Here is a 21,188-nt window from a genome sequence, read left to right as displayed (position 1 = left end):
AATTTAGGCCCCGGCTTCGGCCCTGTCTCCGGCGTCCCAGGCCCGCCCCCCCGCCGCATCGCTATCGGCCGCCGGCCGCTCCGTCTCCGCCCTCCGCTCAGCCCCAGGCATCACAGTGGGGGCGGTGGATGCTTTTTCCCGCTCTCCTGGGCCCGCCTCCAGCCTCCTCAGCGTTCATTTTAAAAAAAAAAAAAAAAAAAAAGGTGATTATGGCAGTATGCGGTTTGCTGATGCTGCAGCAGCCCGTATATCAGGGGAAAATAGACCCAAGTCTTCCATGATTCTTAAATACAGTGGGGTTTTTTATCAGGGCGGTTCCCTTAATGGTAATTTCCCGCACATAATGGCAGCTTAGTGTTGACAGCTACCGCAGCCCCTGGCACCGCACGCCCCTGTTTCTCGCCCCTGCCGGCTGGTTAACGCCCTGTCTCAGGCCATATATTCCCTCGCTGACGTCCCTTGGGTTCGTGCGCATGCGCTGCGTCCCCCGCCGACGCTTGGTCATACCATCCACAGAACGGCGCCATTCCCTCGGGGAGACGAGTCCCGTACCAGGGACCTTTTTCCTAGGCTAGAAGCGGACCCGCCAGGTCTCGTCTTTCGTGGCCCCCCAGTTTTCCACCTTATTCCCCAGGTCCAGACTGCCCTTCCTACGGTAGTCTTACGACCTCTCGGGTGTTGGCCCAGGCTTTCCATCTCCGCTGGACTCCGAGCAGGACCTGGATGTTTTGGCGCAGGACGAATTAGCATGCTAGAAACGGTGAGTCAAGCCGTAAGGCTACGGACAGCCCCTCTTCTCTCCGTGCACCCAAGTCTCCTTTAGGGCGTTTGGAGCAGACCCTTGATGTGCTCGGGGGACATCCAGAGTTCGCCGAGTTACCGCGTGTTCACAGACAACTACCAGACACGACGTTTACCTGCGGTAAGCCATGTCATTGTCATTTTTCCCTTCTCCAAAGGGGTTTTCGGAGAGTATGGCCATGCTACACTGGAGTCTTGGATTGATCACAGACATCTACCAGACACGGCGTTTACCAGCGGTAAGTCGTGTGTTTTTGTCATTATCATTCCCCCGAAGGGCTCTGGAGAGAGGGGGCAGTCACCTTGCAGAGACGAAGAGGGCAGGCCCCTTCGGTTTCAGTGCAATACAGTTCGCCGTGTGACTGTGTTATCACGGATAATCCCAGGCCTCGATTTTTACCAGCGGTAAGTCCTTTTATTGTCATTACCCCTTCTAGAAAGGTGCTCCGAAAGGAAGGGGCACCCCACCCTGTAGTTGACCCGCCTGTGTTCCTCCGGGTTTCTCGTCCCGAACGTGGCGTCCCTCAGAGAATCAGCGAACTCCATACGCAGCGGACCAAGTTCCACCTATGCCGTCCCAGGACTGGTTATCATCTTCAGTGAGTACCCTCTCTTCACATACCTGGGGCCTGCCTGCTGCTCGGCCTGAGCCTCTACCATCAGTGTGTCCACCCGTCGAGACCTCTGACTCGGGATCAGGAACGCAGACTCGACATCTAGGAGGTCACTGACTTCCCTTCCGACTTTAGGGAACGCCCCTCTGAAGATAGGCGAGTCCAGTGGCCCCCCTTGGCTACGTCAGGGTAGAGTACTTCTCTCCCCTAGACTACGTAAGGGAAGGATTCATCCCTTTCCCTGCATCGACCCAGATGCATCAGGATCGTCCCCTCACACTAGGTCCCAGCCCGTTCACGCCGCACCCGTCAGGAAGCCTCTATCCCTCCAACAGCCCCTCCGCCTTGCGTGGCAGTGGACCGTTCCAGTTTTTTATAAGAGCGCTTGCAGGGATCACTGTCCCTGCGCACCCTACTTTACAGGGCTGCTAGGGTCTCTACGCCCAAGTACGGCCGGGAGGCCCAGAGTTCTCCCTTCAAGGATCCTTGCTTGGGGTTTAGACCGTCATATTCACTTTTCGCTACTGGGTAGCTGAGATACCGGAAGGAGTCCTCCCAGACCCCGGCTCGGTCCATCATCCCTTAGGCACGTTTTTTTTTCGAGCCCGTTCAGGGGTAGCTACTCCTCACGCAGGAATAGTTTTTCATTCCTGGCACAGAGTCCCGCGTACCCTTGCCACCCGCTCCCGTTTTGGCTATGTGAGCCCTCGGCAGTCTGTGGCGGTGATAGCGATGGTGCACGTACCCGATTCATCCCTTACTCTCCAGTGGACCACACTGAAGATCGGAGACAAAGAAGGTTCCGTCTTCGCGGGTGATCCGCCAATCTCCTCATAGCGGACCAGTCTTCGAAACCGTCCCTTGGGAAGCTTCCCTTCCCTCCTCTGGAGGATATTATCAACCGTCACCAGTCTCCCGTGGTAGGGTATGCTACCCCCACCATTCCTCGGCACGGTACCGAGGGACAGCCCTAGAGCGTTGTCTCCCCTTCAACATTCCGGAAGCCAGAGCCATCCGGTTAGCACGGCTACAATTTCTTCTCTGGGTCGGGGTTTGCCCAGTCAGGTTCCAGTCGGACCATGCCACAGCGGTGACGTGCATCATCCACCAGGTAGACGCAGAGAGTGTCATGGCAAGGGAAGAGGCCAAGAAGATCTTGCCCTGGGACGGGTCCCTTAACTCGCTAACCTCGGCAGTACATCCCTAGCATGGACGTTTTGGACGGCCGATTTTTTTCGGTAGGAAAGACCTCCCTTAGGAAAAGGGCTCCTCAACAGGGAAGTCACCAGTCAGTTCCCTGGCGAGGGAAGACCTCCAGTCGTGGACCTATTGTTCTCCCGTTCCAGCTTTCAAGTCAATGGTGCTTCGAGTGTGCCACCTGCTCTGGACTAGGTGACGACGCCCTCGACCGGTCGGGTAGCCTTTTCCGGTTCTCCTGCATCTTCCCGCAGCTTCCCATGGTCTCGAGGGTTCTCAGGATGGACCAAGGCAACGATGCCTCTGGAGTGACCCAGGCGAGCATAGTTCGCATAGCCTACTCAACTCCTCACGGAGGCCCCGGGGCTCCTTCCCGACCACCAAGTTCTCCGTGTCGGGGCCCCTCTCTTCTACCAGGACTCAAAAGTCCCAAGTTCGACGGCCTCACCAGTGGATCCCGGGCGCTGCCTCGATCAGGTATGTTGACAAGAGGATTACAGACAACGTTGAGGGCCGGGAATCCAGTTTCCTCCAGGATTTATTTCCACTAGGAAAGAGCTCCCCGGTGGGTGAGGACCACATCTTCCCTCCTTCTTGCTGGCATTCTTCCAGTCAGATCCGAATGCGGCCCTCTTGCGCGTCCCTGTATCGGCCAGGTGTCGGCCCGTTTCGCTTCGGTTTTTTCGGAGTCTTTTCACTTCCCGTCCTCCAATCAGAGCCTTCGCTCAGAGAAGCGTCCATCTGGCTCGGCTGTTTCATCGTTCGCTAAAAACGTGGGTCCTTATTCCAGTGAGGGGTTCGTTCAAGGTACCCCTTTTTTCCCGGCTCCACCTGTTTTTGTTAGGTGGGCTCCTCGTGGACATCTCGTTGTTACAGACAGCATCGGGGCGGACAGCCCTCTTGTCGTTCTTTCCCCCCTTTTTGTTTCCAGCTCCTCCAGCAGGACAAGGGGAGGCTCCGGCCAGAACTCTTCGTTTCTGTCCAAGGCAGCTCGCTGTTTCCTTCCAGAAGAGGTGTTTAGTTTTCGGTTTTTCGGTTCTAGTCTCCTCTCTCAGCCGGAAAGGGGCCTAGTTCGTTCCAGAACTGGTACGAGCCCTCAGTCTTACATGTCTGCAGGACACCCTTTTCGGTTACACCGACAACCAGTCCACCCCGCCACCCGTTCCCAAGGGGCGCATGCCGGCGCCAGGGGCCAGAATTTTCACATGGTTCCATTACTCCATATGTGAAGACTATCGCATGAAGGGCGGACTTCCGCCGCGGGCTACCGAGCAAGGGGTACCCTTTGGACGATTGGACTCCAGATGTCGACCGTCCAGGTTCCCTGGGCTGCCACCCGATCTAGTCGGCATACCTTTACTAGTTTCTACCAGGGTCACACCCAAGCTTCGGCAGCGGCCAGTCTTGGAGTAAGGTCTGCGGGTGGCGGTGGCACACCTGTAACAACGTAGGTGCTTGTACGTCTGGCGCGAGCCCGACAGGGGGAAGCGGTTGCCTTCCTATCTCCGGTGATGGTTTTTCTTCCCACCCAAGGACTGCTTTTGGACGTCCCATGGTCCTGTGTCCCCCAATGAAACGATAGAGAAAGAAGGATTTTTGTGTACTCACCGTAAAATCTCTTTCTCTGAGTCTTCATTGGGGGACACAGCACCCACCCTGCTTGTGTTATTGGTTATATATATTACCTGTCGGTTGCCTCAGTGGCCATTTCCCCAGGCCACTGGTCACACGATTACTGTTCATAGTTTTTATCTTGTTTTATCCAGGATTGTTGATTCTCCTCCTACTGCTTGTGCACTAAACTGATTGAGCCCGCCTCCGGCTCAGTGGTTATACTGCTGGGGAGGAGCAAACTTTTTCTGTTTACTTAGTGTCAGCCTCCTAGTGACAGCAGCATAACCCATGGTCCTGTGTCCCCCAATGAAGACTCAGAGAAAGAGATTTTACGGTGAGTACACAAAAATCCTTCTTTTCCGCTTTATAAGACGCACCTGATTAGAAGACGCACCCCCAAATTTGGTGACGGAAAAGAGGTTTGTTTTTTTTTAATAACTGGTGTCCGTCTAACAAATCATATTGGGTATATGTCCCTCATAGCCCCCATCCTATAATTAGCCCCCTTAATCTGGATATGGCCCCCTTATATTGAATATAGCCCTCTATTGCTGGCACACGTCCCCTATTGCTGGCACACGTCCCCTATTGCTGGCACACGTCCCCTATTGCTGGCACACGTCCCCTATTGCTGGCACACGTCCCCTATTGCTGGCACACGTCCCCTATTGCTGGCACACGTCCCCTATTGCTGGCACACGTCCCCTATTGCTGGCACACGTCCCCCAGTGCTGGCACACGTCCCCCAGTGCTGGCACACGTCCCCCAGTGCTGGCACACGTCCCCCAGTGCTGGCACACGTCCCCCAGTGCTGGCACACGTCCCCCAGTGCTGGCACACGTCCCCCAGTGCTGGCACACGTCCCCCAGTGCTGGCACACGTCCCCCAGTGCTGGCACACGTCCCCCAGTGCTGGCACACATCATCTACAGCTGGTACAGGTCTCTTATGGATGGCACACATCCCCCTGTGCTGCCCATGGCCCCCTATGGATGGCACGCGTCCCCCTGTGTTTGATATGGCCCCCATGCTGCTGCCCATAGTAAAATAAAAAAACTCTTTACTTGCCTTCTCCAGCGCTGTCCTCCCGGTCGTCTCCCTCCGTGCTGCTGAGCTCCTGCACTTCCTGGTTCTCGGTGCCGGTCATGTGATCGGCACAGCAGAGTGACATCATCTCTGCGTGCCTGATCACAGCATCACAGGGAGACCGGGGAGACATTCTAGAGGAGGTAAGTAAAGAGTTTTTTTTTAGTTGTTTTTTTTTTTATTTTACTATGGGCAGCAGCATGGGGGCCATATCTAACACGAGGGGAGCATGTGCCATGAAAAGGGGGCGCAGGCACATATATAATATTCGCCGCTCCCCCAGCCCATCACTGCGGTGCGGTTTCAGCACCACGGTGATGGACATCGGCGGTGCATATTATATGAGCGGGAGCAGGAGATCTAATGCTGCCTCCTGCAGCCTTCACCAGCCTGCCTCAGCCTCCAGCACCGCTCCAGATCTGCCCCCACCTCCCCTGGACACTGCTATATATAATCCGTATATTTGGATTATAAGACGCAGCCCCTACTTTCCCCTAAAATTTGGGGGAACAAAAGTGCATCTTCTAAAGTGAAAAATACGGTAATTTATTTCCAGAATTCAATACAAAAAGTGAAACGCATATACAGTGATATCTCAGTTTTCGTTAATAATCCGTCTGAATACAATCAGTGAAAACCGAAACCAATGAAAACCGAAGCAATTATTTCCATAGGAATCAATGTAAATCCAATGAATTTGTTTTAGGCACTCTAAAATACATACAAGAAAACACATTTTACAGAGAATAAAGATAGGGTTTAATACTAAAAATATGAAATAAATATAAAAGGAATATTAAATGAATATAAAACACTAATGTAAAGCATAAATACATTTTATTTTACATTTGTTACATACATTTTGAAACTGATGAGCGGGGTGATACTCACACAATGCCACACCGGAGCCGGAGAATGCATGTGTGTCGCCCTGGGCAAGCCAGGGGACACAGGTCACAACACCACCACACCCCACACTCCAGGTAGGCACATCACAGCTAACCACAAATCCTTGTTGCCTTCCTCCAGAGGTTGATGATGCACACCAGGGGGTGGGCCAGGCGGTTGGCTCCGCCCATCGAGGAGCTCACAACACTGGAGGCAGGAGGAAACCAGGCAGTTGAGTCCAGGAGGAGGAAGTGAAAGGAGTAACAGCAGATAGCTCAGGGAGGAGCAGGAGTGAGGAGCTAAGTGGAGGAGTTAAGAAAGTGAAAGTGAAAGTAGTAAAGGAGGAAAAGCAAGTAAAGTGACAGAAGAGAAAGAAAGCCTGAAGGGTCCAGCTTTGTGAGGGCCAGAACAGCAAGGTCAGCAACGGCGGTGACTGTCTGTAGGAAGTTCCTGGAAGGACCCCGTTGGCTGTGTGCCCGGTGGTCTGGAGCAGTGTTCCGAAGGACAGTCAGCACCAGGGCAGGGGCCTCTCGGACCCCGGCAAGGCTAGGAGTCGCCAGATTTGCCAAATCCGTCAGTGACGGGGACGCAGCTCCCCCAACAACCAAGTCCCGAGTGAAGGCAACAGCCCAACCTGAACCGGGGAGACACCGCCACCGCCAGGGCACCAGTTTCCCCAGGGCCAGCGCCTGCGGGCAAAGTGTAGAGCTCCTCCGGCCCAGATTGCAGCCGGGGAGCGGGTAACCGGAGGGAATCCACCGCTACCATCAGTCAACACAGGTGCAAGGAAGAGGGACATCACCGTCACCTACCGGGAGTGCGGGTGCAGCCGTCTGTGGGACCGTCCTACCAGCCGTTGGTTTACCGTACAAACTGTGTCCGTGTGTCAGGCTGAGTGAGTACCATAGTGCCGCAAGGCACAGCGCTGCCCCCGTGTCCCTGCGCCCTCCAGGCCCTACACTTCACATCTCATCACCGGGCCCCGGGATCACCAACCCCTACCCACGGAGGGGCAACACAACACCTGGCTGCTCCGCATCACCATCCCCGGGACCCCCACACTGAGCAGCGGTGGTGCAATCACCACAACCGTGGGTGGCGTCACGAACTATAACAATCCCTTCACCCAACAAACACCCCCTTTCACTCACGGGCGAGGAGTGTCGCTCGAGAAACCCCGGGATCCGGCCCACAGCTCGAGCCACCAGGAGCAGCTGCCGGACCCGAGCAGAAGGGGTGAGCGCGGTGTGCTGACACCCTCCACCCCGCCCGCGACACATGGATCACACTTTGTTGTCTCAAAATTAGCAGCTTAGTTACATGGGCATGCAGACAAAGGACGAAAACCGAGGCACACTTTTTTAGTGCAAAAGTAAACGAAAACCAAAACCAACAATAACCAATGTCAACGAAAACAGAAGTGCCACTGTATTAGATAGTCATTATAGAGTGATCTATTTGAAGTGTTTATTTCTGTTAATGCTGATGATTATGGCTCGATGTATGAACAGGCCAGAAATCCTCTATCTCAATGTAACAATGCTTATAAACTATGAAATGCTTTGGTAAGGGATAGAGTTGAGCGGATCGGTTATAATCCGGGTCAGACGGATCCGGATCGGGTTGCCGCCGGATCCGATCCGGAATTCGCGGCTATGAGAGAGAGGGAGAGAATATCACTAGGTTTTCACATTTGTGTTTTACAGAACAGCCTTTTCAGTGCATCTTATGAAGTTTTCCCCAGACGGAGAATTTTTTGCTACAGCTGGAAAGGTGAGCGTTGCCTCTTTCTTTTGTATTTAGAAAATAAAGAGTTGGAAGTTTTTGCATGTTTGTGGGGTATTTTTTATTAATCATTTATTTTTATTTTTTTTGGAAGGGGTTTTCAGGTGCTATTCCTGATTTAGGCTATGTGCTCACTAGAAAGTGCCTTTTTCTTAAGAAAGAATCCCGCACCCGCGGTAAAAACTGCGGTAATACCGCACCCGCGGTTTTGCCGCAGATTTACCACAGATTTTCCGCAAGTTGGTCCCCGCGGTTTTAACCATTTATCTATGGCAAAAACCGCAGGTACCTGTGGAAAAGAAGTGACATGCTCATTAATTCCGCAGCGGAAATTCCGCAGGTAAATCCGCGGGTATAAAAAAAAGCAGTGTGCGCACAGCATTTTTTAAAACCCATAGGATTTGCTGGGGAATGACTGCAGCAATATTAGACACATTTTCTGCAGCAATGCCGCGGTAAATCCGCAGCGTGCACACATGGCCTTAGCTGAAAATGCATGCGTACAAAAAGAGAAGCTGAACTTTAACAAATCCTTGTTGGGTAAAACCACGCAGGCTGCAATGCCCAAAGCAATTCCGTCCGACTTTAGCCAATGTTCACGTGATGTGAAAAGGAGCCATTGGCACTGTGTTTGGGGGACGTGTCGGCCACATTCAGTCCATCACCACCTGTGATGGTGGTTGAATACCCACTGAATGAGTGCCTGGTTAAACGTCTGCAGTAGTTCTGGCTTACCCATTTTTAGTCTATATTGGCCGTTGCTATTTGTTAATATTGCTAAATGTGTTTAGTGGCATCGGGTGAAGGAGAACCGTCCTTTTAGAATCTGCTAAAACTATTCTTCATTGTGAAATATTCCTGTCAAACACTTGTTAAAATTGTTCATTTTCGACAACCTTCATCTTCAATGGGCACTTTTTAGGGCTCTGTTCATATGGACTTTCACCTTTTGTTTATAAAATCACAAAATGTTGAATCATGAGCCCATTATAAAGTGCCCACGGGGTAAGGGCGTGTTATCAATCTACTTGTGTGCAAGGGGATTTTAATTTTGGCATGAATCACACATAATATCAGTGATCTCGGCTATGCCAGACAATAGCTGCACATACCGGTAAATGTTCCTGTCTGGGTTCTTTCTCCTCTTGCCTGTCTTCTATAAATCATCTTGTGTAAACAGTCTCGTACATTTTTAGTAACATTTATTTATAGAGCAAAAATAAGTACACAGTCAGCTCACCTTTGTTTCTTAAGAAGCAAGGACATTTGGGATCACAGCTGAGGACCACTATCCATAAGAATTGTAGGCTTTAGCCTAAGGGGTGCTTCACACACAGCGAGCTCACTGCCGAGATCGCTGCTGAGTCACTTTTTTGTGACGCAGCAGTGACCTCATTAGCGATCTCGCTGTGTGTGACACTGAGCAGCGATCTGGCCCCTGCTGCGAGATCGCTGCTCGTTACACACAGCCCTGGTTCGTTTTCTTCAAAGGCCCTCTCCCACTGTGACACACAGATCGCTGTGTGTGACAGCGAGAGAGCGACAAATGAAGCGAGCAGGGAGCAGGAGCCGGCGTCTGACAGCTGAGGTAAGCTTGTAACCAAGATAAACATGGGGTAACCAAGGTGGTTACCCGATATTTATCTTAGTTACCAGCCTCCGCAGCTCTCACGCTGCCTGTGCTGCCGGCTCCGGCTCTCTGCACATGTAGCTGCTGTACACATCGGGTTAATTAACCCGATGTGTACAGCAGCTAGGAGAGCAAGGAGCCAGCGCTAAGGAGTGTGCGCGGCTCCCTGCTCTCTGCACATGTAGCTGCATTACACATCGGGTTAATTAACCCGATGTGTACTGTAGCTAGGAGAGCAAGGAGCCAGCGCTCAGTGTGCGCGGCTCCCTGCTCCCTGCACACACAGCTAAGCGGTGTGCGCTGGTAACTAATGTAAACATCGGGTAACCATACCCGATGTTTACGTTAGTTACCAGTGTCCGCAGCTTCCAGACGGCGGCTCCGTGCAAGCGCAGCGTCGCTTGCACGTCGCTGCTGGCTGGGGGCTATTCACTGGTCGCTGGTGAGATCTGCCTGTTTGACAGCTCACCAGCGACCATGTAGCGATGCAGCAGCGATCCTGACCAGGTCAGATCGCTGGTCGGATCGCTGCTGCATCGCTAAGTGTGAAGGTACCCTAAAACTAGTCATTATCTCGCGCATTTCAGACATATTGTATTGCATGCAAGAGACCACACCACACGCTTTACATTGATACACAGAATAACCAATTGTAAAGCACTAATTAACAATACGCTAATGATGTGGATAAGTGTTACTAGAAGGTAAAATATTGCCACAAAATACAGTTTATGCAATATCTCTCAATATGGAAAGAATACAGGGGTTTTCCATTACTTTTTCTTTGGGAAGGAAATATTCTAAAATATATACAAGTGTTATTTACTGCTCCAGCGCCGCCGCTCTGGTGGTCTATACCGGACCTAGATATGACGTCGCCCCTTCCAATGTTTTGCTGTGAAGCCATTTTACTAATGTAATGATGTCCCCTACACCTTTTACTTAACTATGTTATCCCGTTGATATGTTACCTTTTATAACCCTTTAAGAACTGTGAGAAAAAAAAGTAAGGGGTACTTTGCAGGTTGCAACATTGCTACTGCGATCTAATCGGGGTCAAATCGAAAGTGACGCACATCCGGTGTCGGTAACGACGTCGCAACGTGTAAAGCCTAGATGCACCGATAAACTATCGCAAAAGCGTCGTAAATCTGTGATCTGTGTAGTGTGGGTCATTTCCATAATTTTGCTGCAGCGACAGGTACGATGTTGTTCATCGTTCCTGCGGCAGCACACATCGCTGTGTATGAAGCCGCAGGAGCGAGAAACATCTCCTTACCTGCGTCCCGACGGCAATGCGGAAGGAAGGAGGTGGGCGGGATGTTTACGTCCCCCTCATCTCCGCCCCTCCGCTTCTATTGGCTGCCTGCCGTTTGACGTCGCTGTGACGCCGCACGACCCGCCCCCTTAGGAAGGAGGTGGGTCGCCAGCCAGAGCGACGTCGCAGGGCAGGTAAGTGCATGTGAAGCTGCCGTAGTGATAATGGTCGCTACGGCAGCTATCACAAGAGATTTGCATCTACGACGGGGGTGGGGACTATCGCGCTCGGCATCTCTACAATCGGCTAGCGATGTCGCAGTGTGCAAAGTACCCCTAAGGCTATGTCAGCACGCTGCATCTTAACGCATCTTGCATCTTGAGTGCATCTTTTTATCCTGTGGTCACAGAAACGCAGCTTGTGGCCCAAAAAAACATCACTTTTTGCCGCATTTTTGTTAATGCGGTTTTTATGTGTTTTTTAATGGAGAATCAAAATAGGATAGGATAATTGATAGAAAAAAATAGAGCAGATAGAAATTACAGAATAGCTCGATAAAAATACCTGCAGGTGTATTTTTGGAGTTTATATATTGTGGTCAAAGAGGGTGCTTTTATTTCAAATAAAGGATTTTTGGGTGTTTGTGTTTACTTTCACTTACACATTAGTTATAGGGGTCTCTTAGATGCCTGCTGTTACTATTCTAGGGCTTAGTGGCAGTTCTGGGCTGCCATTATCTCATTATCCCGGCTGCCATCGCACCAGGGCAATTGGGAAGAGCCGGGTAAAGTGCCGGGACTGTCGCAGCTAATGGATGCTGCAATTCCGGGCGGCTGCAAGCTGATATTTGTAGGCTGGGGGGTGCCCAATAACCATGCGTCTCCTCAGCCTGAGAATACCAGCCCCCAGCTGTCGAGCTTTCTGTGCTGGGTATCATAATATGAAGGGATCCTACGACAATTTTTAAAATTTTTTTTATTCTACTGTACGATATAGACCCGCCCACCGGCATCTGTGATTGGAAGTGTCAGACGCGCTGTCACTCAGCGTGGGGGTACATCTAAATGTAGCCAATCCTAGACGCCGGTGGTCGGGGGAAGCAGTCCATATTTAATGAAGCTAATGAGTGGTCTGGGAAGTGAATGAATGGCCATGGGAGCAGTGTGACAGCCACCCCGGTGAATCGGTAAGTATGAATCACTTGCTCCTACCCCTTTGTTCTGGATTCTGGTCTCCACAGACTTTATATGGGGACTGACATCTGGCCAGATACCAGGGATCAATCCCCCACTGACCCAGAGTCAGCAGGGATTGATCTGCTAGTGCTCCGAAACGCAGGGGCAAAATGCAAAAAATAACTACGGTAACAGGCTGCATCTTGGCTGTGTCTTCAAAAATACAGCCAACAAAATTTGCACTGTGCGGACAGCAAAATAAAAATCACATAGACTTTGCTGGGGAAAGAAAGGCCTGCATTTGGGTGCTTTTTGTGACCGCAAAAATTCACCAAAAACACAGGAAAAGATGCGGTGTGTGGACATAGCCTAAATATCCTGCCGGAATTATAGTTGGGAACAAATGTTGCTGAATTCTGCCATATTCTGCATAGTTAACTAGCTACACCATCATTAATTTACAGAGAATCTTTTAAAAACAATGGGAAGGTAAAAAAATAAAAATATAAAGTTTGTGTATTTTTTTTTATTTAAAACTTAATCCTATAATCTTGTCACCATTAATAACTGTGTCATATGTGCTTTTTGCTTTCTGCTCTTTACTTTCCACCACTAATGTCTAAACTTCAATCTCTCGATTCTTTCAACAATTTTTTTTTACCCAATTTGTAACTTGTTAAATGAAAAAATTAAGACACAGATTAATTTAGAACATTGTTTAAATTGTCCCTCCAGTGAGGAAGGAGACAAACTCTAGCACCACCTATTGGAAGTAGCAATCCTAAAAGTCAAAAGGGGCTTTTTAAACAAGCCTTTTCATAAGACTTAGGATTTATTGCCAGATCAAAATCCCAACTTGTAAACACAGTCTTTCGGGGTGATTGCCCCTCGTCAGTGGAAAGTGTGGGTATCTGATCTGGCTTATGAGAAGCTATGTGGGGACCACAGGGAAGACTATTCTCCTTATGGAGACCTGACAAACCAGTCTGGCTGTCAGTAAAGGGACTTATAGCTGCATGTCCCTTTGGGAATTATTCAAATTGTCCCTCCAGTGAGGAAGGAGATAAACTCTAGCGCCACCTATTGGAAGTAGCAATCCTAAAAGTCAAAACTGGCTTTTTAAACAAGCCTTTTCATAAGACATAGGATTTATTGCCAGATCAGAATCCCAATTTGCAGACAGTGTTTCAGTACTTCCAATAGGTGGCACTAGAGTTTGTCTCCTTCCTCACTGGAGGGACAATTTGAATAATTCCCAGAGGGACATTGCAGCTATAAGTCCCCTTACTGACAGCCAGACTGGTTTGTCAGGTCTCCATAAGGAGAACATTGTTTAGGCATTTCTATAAAGTGAACTTACCTGTGATGATAATGAGATAACTGCTGAAAAGGGACCTCTACAGGTTCGTAGGTTGCAGGGTAATAGTGTCCGGATTGAAAATTGCAAGATAGTGACATGGAAAAATAAAAACAAATTTTATTATAAAAATGTAGGTTACTTCATGCTGATACATTATGTTTAAGGCCCAAAGGGCAGTGTACTTCAGAGGTTACATCGCTTTCACATTGTAGTCCATTCACAGGTTGCGTATTGATTTGTGTTTCCAGGATGTATTGATCTATGCTTCATTAGCTATAAAGCCAGCAGGAAAAGTTCTCACCTACGCTCTCATGTTCTTGGAAATTGATTTTACATTTCGTACTGTCCAAGTATCTGAGGCTGATAACACTAGGGCACTAGCTTCATGGAGGTTTCTTTTTCACTGAAGTCTTGGTGGTCGTAGGAAGCTCACTGCTTACAATTTGGATGCTCTTCTGAATATTGAACACTACTCCGTTGTCTCCAGTCTTTGTTTTCATGAATCACCTGGACATTACTTTTTTTTTCTTAATTAATTTTTCCACAGGATGACTGCCTCGTAAAGGTCTGGTACAATACTGAAAGCTGGCACTCGGCTGTTTCATCTCCAGTTTCCAGCCCAGAGAAGGAAGGTGAAGGAGGAGTGGAATTCTCATTTATCTACCTTACTCATCCTCGAGCAGTAACTGGGTTTTCCTGGAGAAAGACAAGTAAATTCATGCCACGGTCAGTGCACTTTATAGGTCATGCAGCAATGTCAGCGTTAAGGGAGCTTTAGACGCACTGACGTCGCTAGTGATATCGCTAGCGAGCGTACCCGCCCCCGTCGTTTGTGCATCACGGGCAAATTGCTGCCCGTGACGCACAATATCGCTAACACTCGTCACACATTCTTACTTTCCTAGCGACATCGCTGTGGGCGGCGAAAAAACCTTTTTTTAAGGGGGAGGTTCGTGTGCCGTCACAGCGATGTCACACAGCGGCCGACCAATAGAAGCGGAGGGGCGGAGAGCAGCCGCATTAACAACACGCCCACCTCGTTGCCAGAGGATGCAGGTAAGCTGGTGTTCGGCGTTTCCGGGGTGTCACACGTAGCGATGTGTGAACGACGAACCATCTACGTCCACAAAGACCAACGAGATTTTGAAAATGAACGACGTGTCAACGATTAGGTGAGTATTTTTGATCATTACTCGCTCGGAGCTGGTACACGCAACGACGTTGCTAACGACACCGGATGTGCGTCACGAATTCCGTGACCCTGACGACATATCGTTAGACATGTCGTTGCGTGTACAGCCTCCTTTACACAAGAATTGCAACGACAATAATAAAAAGCAGTAACACACTTTTATTAAAGGGAATTTCAGAAAATTTTATTTTCTTTACCTCATCAACTTTACCTATTACGAACCCACTTGATGAATACCAAACTGAATTTTTCTGAACTGAATAATCACATGCATTTTCAGTAACAAAGCACCCACTTCTGACTATACTGTTAGAAAAACTCAACCTCCTTATGATTCTGCCAATTACCTTGAATTCAATAATTTTGAGAACTTTAATGAGCACAATTAGTGTAGAACATAGATGTATTAGGCCTAAAATACACTTCCGCAAAAAAAACGTACGTGTCTCACGGTCCGTTTTTCGGGTCAGTGTTCCGTTTTTTAGGTGAGTTTCTCCGGTACGTATGGCATCCGTGTGATGGCGTATGCGAGCCGTGTGTGCATGTGGAATGTCCGTATTGACATAAAATACGTACGTGTGCTGTCCGTGTGCTGTCCGTTTTTAAAGGCCCGCATTCTTACCCAATTAACGATTTTAATCATTCATTATGAGATCCTGGTGTTGTTGTTTGCTTTCAATTGTCCTGATAGATTGGAAACAAGTGTTTCAGATTTCGTGATGAAAAACGGACACGGACGAAACGTGCTGAACACGGACATACTCCGTGTGCGGTCCGTGCAGGCACGGACTCATAGACTAAAGCGGGTCCGTGCCTGCGTGCTGCCGGCCAAAAACGGACATGTCGTCCGTGTTGAAAAGCGCACACACGTACTTACGACACACGTTCCGTGTGATTTTTACGTACGTGTGCCATCTTCCATTGAATAACATGGGTCTCCGTGTGTACGTGTCTCCGGTACGTGCAAATACGTACCGTACACGTACAAATTACACGGTTGTGTGTTGCGGGTCTTACAGACTGTGGTATCTGAGTGTTCACTGACAAAAATGCAGACGTGCTAGCTATTGATCCGGAGTCATATCAGAGTGTATTGGTCCATCACACTCATGGCTTCCTAGCTCTGTCAGATTTTCATTGATTGTTTGACTTGAGATGCTTGAGAAATCGCCATCAAATTTTTTTACATTTTTTTTCCGTCAGTGAAAAAACTGAAACTTGAAAGGTAAAATCTGACATACTGATGAAAGTTGGACTCAACATACTGATGAAAATCAGTTGTCTGAATGAAGCCTTATGCGGGCGTCACATGAGACAATATATCGTGCGGTATGTTGGCGGGATCACGTCGTAAGTGACGCACATCCAGCATCGTTTGATATATCGTAGCGTGTGACAGCTACGAGCAACAGTAATGAGCAAAAATACTCACCTTATTGTTGCTCGTTGACACGTCGTTCATTTTCAAAAAGTCGTTTCTTCTTCTCTGCGCCGGTTGTTCATTGTACCCGGGGCAGCACATACACTCGGGAACGACGAACACAGCTTACCTGCGTCCCGCCGGCAATGCAGAAGGAAGGAGGTGGGCGGGATGTTTACGTCCCACTCATCTCTGCCCCTCCGCGTCTATTGGCCGGTTGGCCGGCGACTGTGTGTGTGACGTCGCTGTGACGCCGAACGTCCCACCCCGTTCAGGAAGAGGCTGTTCGCCGCCCACAGCGACGTCGCTCAGCAGGTAAGTTCGTGTGACGGGGGTTTAACGACTTTGTGCGCCACGGACAGCTAATTGCCCGTGACGCACAAACGACGGGGCCGGGTGTGATCGCTCGTGTGATCGCACGATAGATCGTCTCGTGTGATGTCCGCATTAGTGTTATTGTATATTCACCCAGAGTTTTTCTGTGTATGAGGCCTCATCCAAACATTGTTGGGTTTTTTTCTCTCATATGTGTTTAAAAAAAAAAAATAAAAAAGTGGACCAATTTCCATCAGTCTTCTTGATCAGATTTTCATCAGAGATTGGCTAATGTCAGTTTCTGCCATCGATTTTTCTCATATGCCTCCCCAAAAAAGAATAAATAAGGCTGCAGACATACAGTACGGCATTAGTGTGCGGTGTAAAGAAGCATGGGCCATGTATTCTGTTAAAACAGCGCAGAAATGCTGGACTCCTGGAGGCAGAAGCCGCATCATACCAGCGTGACATTTTATTCTCCTCTATACAGTAATACATTTATAAATATCTTATTTTTTTTTCTTTACAGCGGCTCTGTATGTAATGTGCTTCTCACCTGCTGCAAGGACAATGTCTGCCGGCTGTGGTCAGAGACATTGCTGCCTAACGACAGCCTTTTATGTGGCGATGGATTTAGCCAAAAAAATGAGCCAGACAGCTTGAATAATAACTTCAAAAGAAATCCATCAAGTAAAGAGCGTGTACAAAGTGCACTGGAGGTGAGTGCTGCAGATATTACAGTCACAACCGGAGCTGGGGAGCCTGTTACTTGTGTAATCTTTATTTGCGGTTTTCAGTGGCAATTTTACCTAAACCTGCCTGCCACGCTGTGTGCTGTGTGCTGACTTATTAGGCATTTTGTGTTAGTTTTTGATGACTTCATTTTATTATTGAACAACTACAGCGCTGTCAGTCAGTCCAAAAGGTTAAACCTGAATATTTAAGAAAGTTAAAGGGAGATTTTATCTTTTAAGGAGAATGTCTGTGTGTGCAGAATTATTATGTAACTAAATGGAAAATGTAAATGTCGCCATCTCAAGTGTTTATTTTCACCTGTTAGTGAGAATAATGACCAGACAATTCAAAATGTACAAAAATACAGTTCTGACATTTAAAAAAAAAAAAAAATTCTCAGTGACCAATATAGTCGGTCTTCTTTTCCATGTCCTAAGCCTTCCATCCCTGGAGTCTGTCAGTTTCTTCGGGTGCGTGCCCACAATCGGGAATAGCAGCGTTTTGGACACATTGTTTTCTCTGCGTCCATAATGCTCCGTTGTACAGTAGAGGCACTTGGAATTTCAGGAGTGCTGTACCCTTCTTTTAGCAATTTTTGGCTTTTCGAAGGCAGTTAAATGTTGGTGTTGTATCCTTATGCCGCACCCTCCATAATTACACAAATACACATTACCTGATCTGCTTCATTCAATTGGCATTCGTGTTTATATAGCGTGGAGTTGGAAAATCTGCATAAAAATGATGATATGGTGAAAATATTCACGTGTCTAATCATTGTTCACACAGTGGTATTAAAAACCTACAGGAAATCCCTGAATTGTATCTCAGCCTGCAGTGCTAGTGCAGGTCATAATAATACACGAGACGCTCCTGTCTGTAGTTGGGAAATCTGCATAAAAATGACCCAGTTAAAATACTCACTTGCCTAATAACTGTGCTCACTGTGTAGTGGCATGTCAGAACACACTAGTACATTTTAAGGTAGTATGTCAACAAGATTGCTGTATATAACATGATATCCATGCCGTGAAGAGCTGGAGGTATTAGCTCCATGTTCAGGCCGCTGAGATGGAGCACAATGTTGTAAATGATGTACTTTTCTAATTAATGAGAGAAATGTACTGGCAAGCAAGAAAGTGGGCATGGCACGGAGCCAGGAGTCCTGTCTTATACTGATCTGACTTAAACACTCAATGCTCCACTATATCCATTATGAGTTGGGGGTTAAGTTTTGCTCCACGATGTGTATGTATGTATGTATATGTGTGTATATATATATATATATATATATATATATATATATATATATATATATATATATATATATATATATATATATACACATCGTGGAGCAAAACTTAACCCCCAACTCATAATGGATATAGTGGGGCATTGAGTGTTTAGGTCAGATCAGTATATAATATATATATATTATAATATATGGCATAGCTGCTACTCAGTGAGGCCCCTATATCTGCAGGAAGTGTTGAGAACCCCAATCCCACAGGGTAATGCCTTAGATGTGGTGGTCAGTAGGGACCAGTCATCTGAGTGATTACATATCGGGACTGGGCAGCTCTGTCAGCTCATCCGCTCCCCAAACAATGCCTCGCATGACGCATTGATGCATTGTCATACTCTTGGACCGTACAATGGTCTAATGACTGCCATCTTAGTATATCAAGCTTCTATAAATCACATCATGGTGGTGCTACTACGCATCATAATGAAAGCGAGTGTGGCGTGCTCCCAGCAGGAACACATTGCCTTTCATTATGGTATTAGACTGCCAGGACCCTAAAACGTCATTCCCCTTTAACAAAAAACGCAACCAAATAAATTTTATAACCAACATCTTTTTTATTGAATACAACTTTTTTCAAAGGAGAGGCTAGGAAAATAATTAACTCTCATCTTTTCCAATGGGTATTTTATATGGTCGCAGCTTAGAACTTAAAACAGGCCTCAACAAAGGCCACACTCAAAACTCGGGTTTTTGTGACATTTTCCGCCACCGGCCATCCGGTGCGGGTATCTCCACACCTTTACCAAAACCCCTTCCGCCAAGGGGCAGCGAAAATTAGTGAGCTGCGACACCCCCCCCCCCAAAGCCAAAAGCGCCTGAGCTATCTCTCTCTTAAACCTGCTAAAAATATATCCAGACCATACTCATTAAGATGAACCCCATCCGGATGCAGAAAAACCACGTTGACCCCCTCTAACCGGTGATGACGAACTACTATCCCATTTTTAAACGGACAAAGCGCGATATTCTGTGATTTAAGAGTGCGCCTAGACCGTTCCATAGCTCCAACCTCCCTAGCACCATACCATTTAATCCGAGGAATGACTTCTGACCAAACTATTTTAACCACTGGAAAAAAACATGGAAATGTATCCATGTCCGACCGGATCAGGGTCCGGAGTTCGGCTAGCGGAAAAGAAATTTAGATCGTTGCCACCCGCGTGGATGACCAATATCACCGGGACCGTGGTGATTCTTGAAATCTTTACGACCTCTGGCAAGACCTGTGGCCAGGAAAGGCCCCTGTAACCTCTCCAGTTAACATCCGTATCGAAGAAACCCAAGCATCGACCACCAGGGGAAGATTCGGCTCTCCTTTCAGCCCAATAAACGAAAGAATGTCCCAGTATCCATATGCTGGGACGATTTACACCTGCAAAGAAAAATGTATTAGATCTGAAACAGCATCTTAACGTCATACCAACTAAGATACGTACACCTGTTTCCACTGTGCCTATTTTTTTTTTTTTATTTTTTTTTTATTCATCACTGGAGACCAAAGGGGTTTAAAACCAAGTCTGGTCTGATGTACCTCATAAAGCATTTTGACTGCCACCTACCTACCCGCTGAATCTCAGTGTCTTGCATTCCAGCACGCGACGCCTCAGTGGCAGCCCCAATTCTAAATGAATGTGTACCAAACTCCAAAGAGGGTAAACCCAGTGAATTTAAAATTTGACGCATTATAACCAAAAATTGACCCCCCCCCAGGAGGGGGGAACCATCCTCATGAACAAAAAATTGTACCCCGTTAAACCTAATTGCCAAAAATTCCATGACAAGTACCTTAGGACATACTGGGCTTGGCATGGAAAACAATGGAAACCATGTACCTCTTCCAAGTTGATCCGTTTTTGACCTTCGCAACCTAAGTCAGTCAAGTAAGCCAGTCACCGCATACTATCACGTCATCACTCCTTAGACCCCAACCGTACGCAGCGTCTTCGGAATCATTTCAGAAACACGTAGCGCGCCAAAAAATGCGAGAGCAAATGTTGCTGAAAACAAGGTGGACTCATACTGAATAACAAGCCGTGGCAGCACCCTTAATCAGTTCTTCCAGCAAAATAAATGAAATAGGTCTCCTAAAAACTGCCGGCTTGTCTCTCCTCCTCCACCCTTTTATTACCTGAGACACCAAAAAGGCTTTAGTTACATCCGGCCAATTCCGTAATTTAAAATGAAAAGCCAGGCCAGACAAATAATTCCGGGCCACAGCCCCAGATGCTTGCCTGTTGTAAAGATATGTTAGGAATTGAAGCTTATGATCCAGTAACAGCTGACTTGAGGGCATACCCGTTGTCACACCCCCAGAATTACTCCATTCCCTCCATGTTTTACCATATGAACGCCAGGTAGATGGAGCCACAGAAGCCTGGACCATAGATGTTAGTTCTCGGGGACACTCCAAAGCCATGCAGGGCAGACCCTGCCTTGCTCCTGAGCCGCTGGATAGAGCTCTCGGAATCTCTGAAATTAGAAACGTGACAGCGCATCGGCCATATTATTACTATATCCAGGTACAAATTTTGCTCGAAACCATGAATTTAAACGTAAACATTTTAGAACCATAAACCTAATTAACTTATTGGCCTCTTCTCCCCCGGTCATTAAGTGATTTATAGCGTGCACAACGCTGGCATTATCACACCAGAAGACTATACGATTGTTTTTAAGAGAATCACCCCAAAGTTCAGTAGCAACCACTATGGGAAATAGCTCATGCAATGTTAAGTTCTTGGTCCAATCACGCTGCTCCCAATCAAGAGGCCATGACTCCGCACACCATTGGGAGCCAAAAATAACCCCAAATC

At 47.9% G+C, this 21,188-nt stretch overlaps 1 protein-coding gene across 2 annotated transcripts in view; it reads left to right on the top strand.

Annotated features, from left to right (window-relative positions):
- Positions 1-21,188, top strand: part of DMXL1 (Dmx like 1) — a 330,551-nt gene that overhangs the window by 84,973 nt on the left and 224,390 nt on the right. For both annotated transcript variants that reach the window (XM_075324980.1, XM_075324981.1), the window contains exons 6-8: positions 7,906-7,972; positions 13,955-14,133; positions 16,864-17,053. In XM_075324980.1, the coding sequence (XP_075181095.1) occupies positions 7,906-7,972; positions 13,955-14,133; positions 16,864-17,053 (436 nt within the window). The remainder of the gene's footprint in view (positions 1-7,905; positions 7,973-13,954; positions 14,134-16,863; positions 17,054-21,188) is intronic.

The sequence above is a fragment of the Anomaloglossus baeobatrachus genome, chromosome 1 (assembly GCF_048569485.1).
Source record: "Anomaloglossus baeobatrachus isolate aAnoBae1 chromosome 1, aAnoBae1.hap1, whole genome shotgun sequence".
In the NCBI taxonomy this organism is placed as follows: Eukaryota; Metazoa; Chordata; class Amphibia; order Anura; family Aromobatidae; genus Anomaloglossus; species Anomaloglossus baeobatrachus.
Note: the sequence above shows the minus strand (reverse complement) of the source record. Positions and strands in the feature narration are given on the sequence as shown.